Source organism: Cyprinodon tularosa, unplaced genomic scaffold, assembly GCF_016077235.1.
Source record: "Cyprinodon tularosa strain WSP-4 unplaced genomic scaffold, ASM1607723v1 ctg191, whole genome shotgun sequence".
Lineage (NCBI taxonomy): Eukaryota > Metazoa > Chordata > Actinopteri > Cyprinodontiformes > Cyprinodontidae > Cyprinodon > Cyprinodon tularosa.
Genome location: NW_024038682.1, coordinates 153764 through 165891, shown reverse-complemented (window position 1 = coordinate 165891; position 12128 = coordinate 153764). Strand labels below are relative to the sequence as shown.

Genomic DNA, 12128 nt, shown 5'->3' with positions numbered 1-12128 from the left:
TATATATATATATATATATATATATATATATATATATATATATATATATATATATATATATATATATATATATATATATATATATATATATATATATATATATATATATATATATATGTGTGTGTGTGTGTGGGTGTGTGTGTGTGTGTGTGTGTGTGTATACACAAAAAATCAATACCTGCATCTCAAAGCAATGTATTATAGTCATTTAATAATAATTATACACAGATAATTGGGTCACAGCATTAATAAGGCATGTATTATGTATCCCACTTAGCTTTTGGTATCCCCACTTACCTTTGAAAGATGTTGCCTGTGATAATATGTACAAAGCATTTGAATATGATTGTCTGCATGATGTTCGTATTGACTGGAAAACCAAAAGTCATTTGGTTTGTTGTATGAATCTAATCTTCTGTCATTTTTGGTAGGGCTGCATAAACATCACTTCTCCCTATTTCATTTCAAAGATGCAGAGCTACAAACAAACAGCCATCCATCCCCTGCCTGCCTTGAATTACTGCACATGTAAATGAATCGTCCCCTTTCTATGCTCAAGCCCAATGTCCTATGCATAGGCCTATAGTAAAACAATGAATTATTAGGCTATATCGTCAATGTTTTGTTTTTATTTTTCAAATAACACATGCAAATTAATAATAATGCAAAAATAATATTGTTATAATAATATAATTTTGTACAAAAAATTTGCCTTGGTGAAAAAGTGCATAAGGTTTGATGAGCATCTTTTTGTGACACTCAATTAAGAAACATATCTGAAGACATTAACGATGGTGTGGGACTCCTCTTTTACTGATGCCCCTTGACTTTTTCTGTCTCAAAATTGCATTAGTCCACATTAGGCGGGGGGTTGGAGGACAATTAACTTCTAGCCCCCAATTCATTACAGTTTTATACGATTTGTGTGCAATTCCAGATCGTAAACTTTAATGGAAATGGTATGCCCTTCATATGAGATGAGATGAGGTGTTCAAATGATGGACAGATTGTTTTCTAAGTAGTTAGAAAGCAGTTTAACTAAATGTGATGATGAAGGTGATTTCTGCAGGGGGTTTGTTTTTGTGTGTGTGTGAAAGTTCCTGTGGGTGAGTGGCTCTACAGTTGCACTTAGATAAAGACTGAACATAAGGGGGCCCAATCTTCTAATGTAACACCCAAGGTTTCAATACAGTTGGAGGTGTTTGCAGGCGGGACAAGGGTTGAACATTACCTCACTCTGAATGTTTTCTGGGGGGGGAGAAACGAGCGAGTAATTAGCTGATTAGAGGCCCGTAGGAGCAGCTTCGCTTCCAGCCAATCGCAGCGCAGTCAGTTGGAGAGGGGTGGTGAGGGAAGAGACGCATACCTTTGTAGGTTTAATGGTGCAGGGCGAGATGTGGAAGAACGCCTGAGGAGAAAGGATGACAGGAAGCAAGTGCCAAAAAATAATATTGCCTTGAACTACTGATCGTTTGTTAATAAGTGATTAGTTGCACCATTTTTCAGTCTTTTCCTCCAACTCTATGAAAATACTTTGTAAAGTCAAGAAGCTTCGCAGTCGTACAGGTGCGCACCTTCTCAGCGTTTTTCTTCAAAGGTTCAGAGTTTAGGCTGTTATCATGGAAAAGTCTAAAAACTTCAGGATCGACGCCCTCCTCGCCGATGATACCAACCGCTGCAGCCGTGATCTCTCCCCGGGTCTGAGCAGCGACAGCCCGGCGGGCAGCCCGGTGTCCTGCCGGCGCGCAGACACCCCATCCCCGCGGGGAGCGCACCTCCAGACCGGAATAATGCCCAAACCGAACGGCCTTAATCTCCCGCACCCAGGCCTGGCTTCTCTGACTCAGGGCGCCTTTCACGGGATGTATCCCCCACCGATGTACCCACTGAGCGCTCTGGGAGGGCAGCATGCAGCCTTCGCATACACCGGTTTTACGCAGCTGACGCACAGCTACCCGGAGCACCTGAAGGCGGCTGCCATGGCCGGATCTCTACCCCTGGAACACTGGATTAGAGCCGGGATTATGATGCCCCGGATGCCAGATTACACCTGTAAATATGACCAACACAGATTAATTGAAAACCAACAGATTTTCAATGAGGGACATGAACAAATAAAGAAAAAGGTTTCACTGGGGGAAAAAAGTGTTAATGAGTTTATATACTTTGCTTTTGATTTCCTTCTTTTTTCTCTATCCAAAGTTGCAAACGCGCATCATAATTCAAATAGTAATACTTAAATGCGTTTATCTTGATATATTCGTTGTTATAATCAATCTTTTTTTGTACATGAAGTAGCGCTCTGTATTTGAAAGCCCTAAATCGTCCCTCGCAGTCCAGCGCGTCTGCTTTTTACTGCTTATCCTTGTGTCATATTTTTAAATTTGTCTCATTTATTTCTCTATAAACGACAACAAGATGAAAATTGTCTTTGTGCGACGAAGTAACTATAAACAAACACCTAAAACGTACTGTAGTTCATCAATAAAACCCCAAAAGCCTTCATTGAATTTTCATTAAGTTAATGGCATGCCTGCGTTTTTATGGCCCCCGCGCCCGGCTTCTGGTGCGCCCCCCCCCCCCCCCCCCCCCCCCCCCCCCCCACCCCCCCCACCCCCCACCCCCCGTCAACAATAAACTGCAGTGAAGCTATTATAGTTAATGATGGCCCCAGAGTGCTGGCATATGTGTCCCTGTTCCCACCCACAGCATCACAGTGAACTTCCAGTGTCCTTGGTGTTTTATAATTAAAAGCAGGTGGCTCTGTCTGACCAAATATGTTAAATCTTAAATTCGTTTTGTCACATTTTTTTCAATAAGTCTTTTATCAGAGTTAATTGCAGCTGTCAACGCCAATACCAAGTAATAAGTGGAAGTATTTGATTGATACTGAACTGATGCTCTTCCTCTTTCAGCAGGCCCTCAGTCCGGCCTATTGGGGAAATGTCGCAGGCCTCGTACGGCCTTTACCAGCCAGCAGCTCCTGGAACTGGAAAACCAGTTCAAACTAAACAAATACCTGTCCAGACCCAAGCGTTTTGAGGTGGCCACCTCCCTGATGCTGACTGAGACTCAGGTGAGACGGCATCACCACCTTTGAATACTGATCTCACTGACATTTCCATCAGAATCATGACTCAGGGGAAAACTTGCAGAAGTGGATTAAAATTTGCATATATCATTTAATTTTATATTAATCTCTGGACTTTGTGGCTAAATCTCTAAAATGTTTCCTAACACAATTCATCCAATAACTAAACAAATTCTAGAAAAGGAACAATTGTAAAAATAAATGAGTTTAGAACCTGTCAATAATATGTCAGAAGCTGTTGAATCTATATTTTGATTTTCTACTAATGCTGTCATTTAAATACTGTAGGGTCTTAAAATAGGCATGAGATTCATACCTCAGTGCTTTAACCTTGCATTGTCAGCCTTTTCCGACTCTAGAGATATAAAAATCTGCCTCTTATTTACATTTTTCTTTTTTGATTTAAATTTAGTAAAATTAAATGAATCTAATGGATCTAAGATAAAGTATAAAAATTTGTTTTGCTTTTTGATAAATTGCTTTCAATTCTTTGATTAGTCTGTGTCTTTGTTTTTTTGTTTTTCCAATGGTGTTTATTCATCTTGGGGGAAATTTCTAACAATTTTTCTTCCTGAAATTCTTGACATATTTATGAACCTTTTAAATCAAACTACTAGTATAATAACAACAAATGTGATTAAAATATAAATATATAAGATCTCATTTTCAGCTGTACTTGAAATATCTACATATTGTTCATTCCCTGGCAGGTCAAGATCTGGTTTCAGAACCGGAGGATGAAGTGGAAGCGCAGCAGGAAAGCAAAGGAGCAGGCATCTGCCTCCAATCAGGGGGAGGCTGAGCGACTAAGAAGTGGAGGAAAAGGGGCAAGTGACAAATCAGATGAGACCAGACGAGGTCTAAATGTGGACAGCAGTCGGATAGAGTACGGACTGGAAGATGGAGAGGACGCGGAGGAAGACGATGAAGTAGATGAAGAGGAAGAAGAAGAAGAAGAAGAGGAGGGAAGCCAGCATGGGTATCGTATCACCCTGAGCAACAAAGTTGGAATATCACGGTCCACAGACTTCTTCCAGCATAGCAGCAAGCTCGGGTACGACTCCCACAGCCCATTCTCTGATGATGAGCTGGAGGGGATGCAGGTAGGAGGAGGTGGAGACAGGAAAATTGGGGCAGGACTGTGAGGAGACCCTAAGAACGCCCTGAATGTTACAAAGAGATTTGAACAGAAAAAAAAACATGCCCATAAAGCATCTGTTTGTGTTTACTTGAAAAGACAATTTCTAAACCTGAAAATGTGTCTCTTTTCATTTACATAAAAAAAAAAATCTGTTTCTGGAAACACTAATCATTCAAACAGCACGCTCTGGACATGAACTAATTCATAGTTTTCAAACTATCTGAATAGAATCACTTTACATACTGTAAACCTTGAAGCATGCAGACATATTTGCTACCATCTTTCACTTGTTTGGCAACACCCTGTTGGTTCTACCTGGAGCTCCACCCTGCAAACACACTTTCTATAAAAGGAGAGCCTGAGGATTAAACCTCTTGAATGATGCATGGTGCGGCGACATGAACATCATCTGTGTTGCATTTCGTTTTTCGTAAATATCGCTGTTGTTCTGTCATCACTGTTATGAACACCATTGTTGTTGTTTCCATGCAAGTGAATGGTCTTAATTTATTTGAATGACTGCAGAGATTAATTAGAAGTGTATTTATGTCAAACTTGTCTGTGATAAAACTGTAAAATAAAAAAAAGTGAAAGTAACACATGACTAAAATGAGGTCATTCATTTAACAGTACATCGGTAGTTGGTTTGAGACAAAAAAAAAGTTATGATATTCCACAGCAACAAATTAACAGAGAATATAACATCATATGTGCTCATCAACAACTTAAAGCCAAAATCTTTAAATGTTATTTACAGCTAGCAAAGAGGAGAGTTTTGACTGCTTGGATTAAAGTTTTTTATAGTGGTCAAATGAGGATTTTAAATTGATGTTCTCATGAACTAAAAAGCTGTTACCAGTATTTGAAACTTGTTAAAACAATAACAGGTAAAGGGGTGTTTGAAAAGAAATTCTGATTTCAAAAATAAAATAAATCATAAACAAATGATAAAAATAATAAAAAAGAAAACGTCTGTTGTGTTAAAAATGGAAACTCAGAACTACGAAATGATGCAGTGGATAGTCAAAGTGACACAGACGCTGTGGTCTAATGATCTGCTTTTTAAATTAGGAGAAGCAACAATCCTATTGCAGCAAAGTCGATGTCTTACAGCCAGTAGCTTCCCCCATCGTCCTCTTTGCTCAGTACACCCTGTAAATGTTTTGTTATCACAAAGTGCCAGTCAGTCAATCACATGGAGGTAATTGAACAATGTTGTTGAAGTTCTACCGAGGTTTGAAGATTGTATGTTTGTTAGCGTCTGACAGGATGGTCTGAATATTTCAGAAACTGAAACCCTTCTAAAAGAGATGAAGCATCCAATGGGAGATGGTCACATCCTTGTTGATGATGGAGGTTTGAGAAGAAAAAGAGTAAACTGACTTAAAATTGTTGAAAGGCAACAGCTAAACACATAACAGCCAATGTATCTGAACCCAAAAGGCCAACCCTTAAAGCAGAAGGACATTAGAAGCAGAAATATTTATAGTAGCATTCCTGCATTAACATCACATCAGGAAAAATATTGCCAGGCACAATGAGTCTGGATTTGCAGCTGCACCATTCTAACGGTATACGGTCAGAGTTTAGAATAGATCCTTTCTGCCTTGTGTCAACAGATCAGCCTTGTGGTGGTGTCATGGTATGGGCATCTGGTTTACCACACTGTTTGTTATCAATAGTTCCAGCTGTATGATGCAAATGTTACTTTTAAACATGAGGTTGTTAGGACTATGTGATATGATATAAAGCATGTTGATTAATAATTGTAATATAATAAAATCATTGTTAATAGTTGTTATCAGTAATATATGCAGTTCTTAAAATGATCTAAAATAAAAGCATTTAAACATTCTGATTAGCCTGGTTTGTCAGATTAAAACTAGGTCTGTCTTTTAAAGATAACATCTGCATGTTTATTTATGATGTCTCTTAATCCGATTTCTTTTTTTTATTTAATGCCCTTAAATCCTTAAAGCTCCTGAAATTACACTGATTACCAGTTCAAAACTGATAATGAACTACTTTAAGGCATAAGATAATTAAATTCCCAAACTTTGCTTATCAAAGATCAATATAAACAAACAAACATAGAAAAAAAACCTTTTCCAGAAATAAGCTTATTTAGTGAATCTAAACCTCCAACATATTTAAAGCAAAATGGATCTTATTTGATACACTCACTGCTTCCTGTGGGTGTGGAGCTAAAATTTATTATAGGATTGTTAATTATAGTGTTCTCTGATAGCCAAATAATTAAGCTAATGAACGTGAAGTCCAGCAATAAAAGCCTGCTGGTGAGCGGTCACTCAGGGCCATTTCTATAAACAGCAGCAGCACATTTTGTGGGTTCAAATATGGCTGAATGTTTTATTGGGCACCAGTGTGATTATACAGCATATTGGTGTAAAAGTTCCATCCCCTCACTGGATCAAAACCATATACCGGTAGACTGTGGAATGAGATCATACCTGGTACTGCAAGAAAAAATAAAAGATTAAAAAAAAAACAGCTAAGTGGCAGAAAGTTCCTAAAGAAACTGGGATAATGTTTTATCTTGTCCAGTTCGTTTACTCTTTTTCATTGACAGGCAGAGAAAGTCACCAATAGAATAAAATCTAATAAAATGTGATAATCTTTTTTTTTTTTTTTTTTTTTTTACAGTGCGGGTGACGCTGGATAAAAGCAGGAGAATGTATACAAGCATTCAGAGAAATTTGTAGATAGATGCCTCTAAAATGGGAACAGACACACCTGTTTCATTAGTTATGATTTAGATTTATTAGAGGAAGGAAAAAATATATAACACCACAATAACTTAAATGTCTACACCCTGAAGCTATTGCTTTACCAAATTTTATCCAATCTCATCTGATTATTTAAAATCAGCTCACGTGTCTCACTGGCAAGTTTCCTTTTATCTCGTTTTCCAGCATGGATGCATTTGGGTCCATTCTGCACCTACCAGGCTTTTGGCTTGAATTATAAATTATTATGGAATGGAATCCTTTGTTTTCCATTTAATAAATGGAGAATTAAATTGGGTTACATGACTATTGGATGGATGGATGGATGGATGGATGGATGGATGGATGGATGGATGGATGGATGGATGGATGGATGGATGGATGGATGGATGGATGGATGGATGGATCGATCGATCGATGGATCGATGGATGGATGGATGGATGGACTATTATGATAAATATCCACAGCAACCGTCACCAATAGAGGCCCTAAAGTACTATTTTTGTAATGAATAGGTATTAAGACAATGGACTTACCCTACAGGCAACCACCTGGGCCCTAAACCAGTGTGAAGCAGAGGGAGAGATCAGAAAAGAGAGAGATGAAGCAGAGCTATGAAGGCAGTGATGAAAAGTGAGGGAAAACATATCCAAATATTGGGTTAATCGCCGCATATTTTCTAAATGGCCCCAGATCTCACAAAAGATGAACGTGTCTGTTTAAAAAGATGTATTAGGTCCCATTATTAATTCAATTTTTAACATTTTTATTTAAAAAGTAATTAGATGAGTTTTAACGTATTTTATATAATCGTTATCAGCTCTACCACAACCTGACAATAAAGACAGAGGGGGGGAAATGGTCTATGCGCACACGCGGCACCGCGATTGCGCAGCTTCGGGTTTGTCTTTAATGGCCAGAACAACTGTTCAGACCATAGATGTTGGCCTGCCTCGTCCAATACATGGGAAATATTAACAAGAAGAAGAAAACAACACTGCAACGGGGAGGCTGATTCCAGAGCAGCCGCAATGCCATCCACAGAGATGGAACTCGGTGCGTCATTGCGCACGGAAACAAAAAGAAATGGATTAATCCAAAGAAGAAAAATAGGACTCAGATGACTGACTCAGACCAGGGAAAATCAAATACAGCTTATTTATCTATTAACCCAGTATGACGTGAGGTGCTCTACTGAGCATCACAGCCATCATGAGGAACAGAGAGATGAACTTTACCTGAGCTAGAAGCTTTGTTTGTGATGGTAAACAATAAATCCTCTCTGGGAGCTTCTAGCTGGATTTACATCAATCCTGCAAAACAATATATGTCCCTTAATTCAATCAAAATCAAACTATTTACTCTTAATGCAGAAAGTTAAAAGGTTTTTTTAGATCATCACATGGCAACAATCAGTAAAGTTATACATTCAGACACAATAAATGTTGTTTTATACACTGAGAGAATTTAACATATCTGCTGGTGTCATATTTTTGTACTGATTCTCAACATTGCTTAAGGTGTAAAGAAATAAGTAGCCTAATTAATTAATCAGTTCTTTCATATGTTTATTGTTTTATTTTTCTGAACAATAACTGTAATATGTAAAATGATAAACTAAAGTAATTAAACAAAGATAAAGTTTTGCATACATTATTACTGCTTTTTTTTTTAGGAAAAAAAAAAAGATAAGGAGTCCAGAAAATGTCCAGGATGAGGCAACTTTATATTTAAGCCCCAAAGATGAACTTTTTTCTCTATAGAAAGTATTGTATAGATGCTCTGATGAAAGTTAATCAAATGTTTGGCAATCTCGGATAGAATAATCAAATGTGTTTTTAGGATCTGACCATTTAAGATTCAAAAAGTTAAAATCAGTTTGTGAGCTTTTCTGAGTTTAAATACTTTTATTCATTAGATGATCAAAAAATTTCAGATAAAGGTTTTTGCTAATTAACTCCAAAGCTTGATGATCTTGAGTAAAATGTTTTGTTTTTTTATCTTTTATTTCCCTTTAAAAATATATATATATATATAACTTTTTTGTATGCTTTCTTGTTCAATTTACATCAATCTTTTGATAAAACGATTTTATTTTCCTCTATCATTTTTCCACATAACAAATATGCATGTTTTCCTCAAAGAGAGGAGATAGAGGGAAAGTTCACCTTCATTCCCTCCTTGAGGGAGCTAAAAGCCACGCCTCCTATAAAGAGCTGCAGAGTTGCTGATTTAGACACATCACCTATTTTGTATTGAGCACCAAGGTGCATGCCCATTGAATGACAGCTCCCTCCAAACCAACATGCATGATGTTATTGAGCGCTGTAGGATCTCAGCATCTAATTATTCAGCTGTGGAGGCCAGGAGAGGGACTACAGCTTCTATGCTCACTGGTTCACAGTATTGCATTATGAACACTGATCTCAGACTCTGACGCACTCATGGAGGACTGATTATGCCATATATAATAAATGCTCGATAAATAAATGAGCATACAATTAATTGCCACCAAAAATACAATAAACAAATAAATGAAGTAGAAATTAAATTATACAGTGGCCGACTTGGAGTAGCCCCCCCCCACCCCCCACCCCTGGCTGAACTTCACCTGGGACCCAAAAATCTCTAAGTCCGCCACTGGCTACTTATAAAGCAATTCATCTTAAAAATGTGCTTGTCTGTTTCCATTAGCTATATGCTTATTCCAAAATACTAAAACATTTTTTCTCCAAATATTACATCTCTGCACTGAGAGAAAGGTGTAACCAGCACCAAATTATGTGATTATGTGTGCAAACCTTTAACATTATTAAAGAAAATGTAATAATTTTGATACCAACTAACAATATTATTGTCTAATTCTAAAAAACAAACAAACAAAAAAAAAGCTTGTCCCCAAAAAACCCCCTCAAAAATCCAATTTTTTTTTATTCTGTCTGGCATAAATCCGTTTAATGTGGGAAAAGTGGATTTATTTCTGCTTCAAAACTGGTTTACAAACCAAACGAATTAAGGGAAAGAATGCAGAATATTCTAAGCTGTGATATTCCAGGTAATTTAGTGTAACATTTTCCCCAACATTCAGCATCAGAAAATCTCTCAGCTTTAAATTTTGTCTTGAAGGATGTTTGAACTCCTTGCAGACTACAATGGGAAGCACAGTTTGTTTTTTGTTTTTTATTTGGCTGATGAAAAATCATGCAAATGAATATGACCTCATTTAGCTCCTTGTCATCAGTTTGACAAAGGGCCCCTTTGACACAGAACAAATATCCCAGCTAATTGATAAGGCTCCAGAGCGATGTATGGAGGTCATCGATTCCCTGCGTCCTCTAATTTAATCCAAATCCAGCCGTCATGTTGATTAAAAAATCCCCGCGTGCTGATAATGCTGTCAGATTTCTCCACAGCCTCCTGACCAAAGTGCTGACGGCTCCATCACTTCTTTCATTTTTGAACCAATAATGCATAGTGAGTGTGCGTCTTGCCATAAAAGCGTTTCACGGTCTAATCACTCAAGTCACCTCTGAGATGTCAGAGCGCTTACCAGAAACCCCCATTTTCACGGTTACACAAATAAATTGGCGTCTTTTTGCTTTGTTGGATTATAAATCAAGGGGCCCCTTAACATATTTACACCCCCGCGGTTTAATCAATCAGCAAAACGTCGAGCTCATTACGTAAATATGAACAGATTGTGCGATCTTTTACCGTAATCACACGCATTGCTGCTGCTTTCTCAGGGCCCTGTCACTTAACTAATGGACACCTACAGCGGCGCACAATAAATCCACATCTGTCCGACTTAAAACGCTGTTCTAAAGTAGAAAAATTTTGCATTTTTTTTATTATTCATTTATTTATTTATTTTTTAGCATCCAAGTGAAGTTTATTGAAGAGGCGTCAACGAGGATATATTTTCGGGCGTCATTTATTGTTGCTGGAAATATGCCTTACAGGTGTTCCAGCTATTATAATGAGAATGGTGCCAATCTGGGTGTCAGTGTAACCTTCAGCGCGCGATGATTTGCAGAAATATTTCACATTCGTCAAGAAGAGGAGAAAATAGCAATTAGTCTGGCTACTTTATCCTTTTGGCCTATCATTGGAGGAATTATGAGTTAAGATTCGGCTGGAGTTAAATTTCAAAGTTTTAAATATGTAAAAAGACAAAATAGACAAAAGAGCCATAGGATTGATGATATATTGCGATAACTAAAATATGCAAAAACAAACAGGAATGATTGGTGATGTGGAACCTTCATTTTACATGGCGTCCATTGCTCGTGTCTGCCCTCTGGTGGAGAAATCCTAGAAGACGCCCGTAAATTATCAGACATCCTCATTTTCATTATAGGCCTGCTGCTTCTTTTAAAACGTTGATGTGAGATTTAAATTACACATGGATTTACTTATTCGCTTTTAATGAAGTCGAAATATTCGTGGCTTTATTTCTTTTTTTTTGTTTTGTTTAATGATGGAGTTTTATTAACTGATGATTATATGAATTTGTGTTTATGAAAATGCCTATAGTTAAAGGGAAAATTGGCCACATACATGTGAAAGGGAGATATTTAGATAGCTTATTCATTTTAATGTCTGTAAATTTCCGAAAATACTTTAACTTGGAGATCTGCTTTTCTACACATATTATTAAAGACTCCCAAGACAAATGATTGGGTAAAATAATTTGAAAATGTCTTTATTGTATGTAGAGAGTGTTATCACAACAAACGAGGGAGTGTTTAACATATCATAATAAGAGTTCTCTGAAATTATGTAACAACTTTTAAGATGTAACATTATCAGCAATCTTTATGAGATGCTTGAGGTCTGTTCCCTGAAGGTTCTCTAAAACTTAAATACACTTTTCCATCTTGTAATGATTAGGAAATCTGTAGATGGTTCAATTTAATTCAATTAAAAAAGTATGTGTTTCAAACATAAGAGTAAAAAAGAAATTACAGACATATTTAAATATTTTAGGACAGAGAAGCTAAGATACACATATGTTGTAGTAATGGTAGTCCTGATATGTTCCAAAAGGAACAAAAAAAAAATATTGTTTTCAGATGGACCTATATTATCAGGCATCACAAAATAATTACACTTATTACACTCATTGTCAAAGATATTTCTATAAAC

The 12128-nt window shown here is 37.1% G+C and overlaps 1 protein-coding gene across 2 annotated transcripts; it reads left to right on the top strand.

Annotated features, from left to right (window-relative positions):
* Positions 1-1320: 1320 nt before the first annotated feature.
* On the top strand, positions 1321-4810 carry mnx2b (motor neuron and pancreas homeobox 2b). Of its 2 annotated transcripts, none has more exons than XM_038283194.1 (3): positions 1321-2052; positions 2919-3076; positions 3802-4810. In XM_038283194.1, exons 1-3 carry the CDS (start codon positions 1620-1622, stop codon positions 4234-4236), a joined length of 1026 nt encoding a protein of 341 aa, XP_038139122.1. In that variant the 5' UTR covers positions 1321-1619; the 3' UTR covers positions 4237-4810. The 2 variants fall into 2 exon arrangements, with proteins under 2 accessions (XP_038139122.1, XP_038139121.1); XM_038283193.1 differs by having other exon boundaries at positions 1323-2052; positions 2916-3076.
* The last annotated feature ends 7318 nt before the right edge of the window (positions 4811-12128 follow it).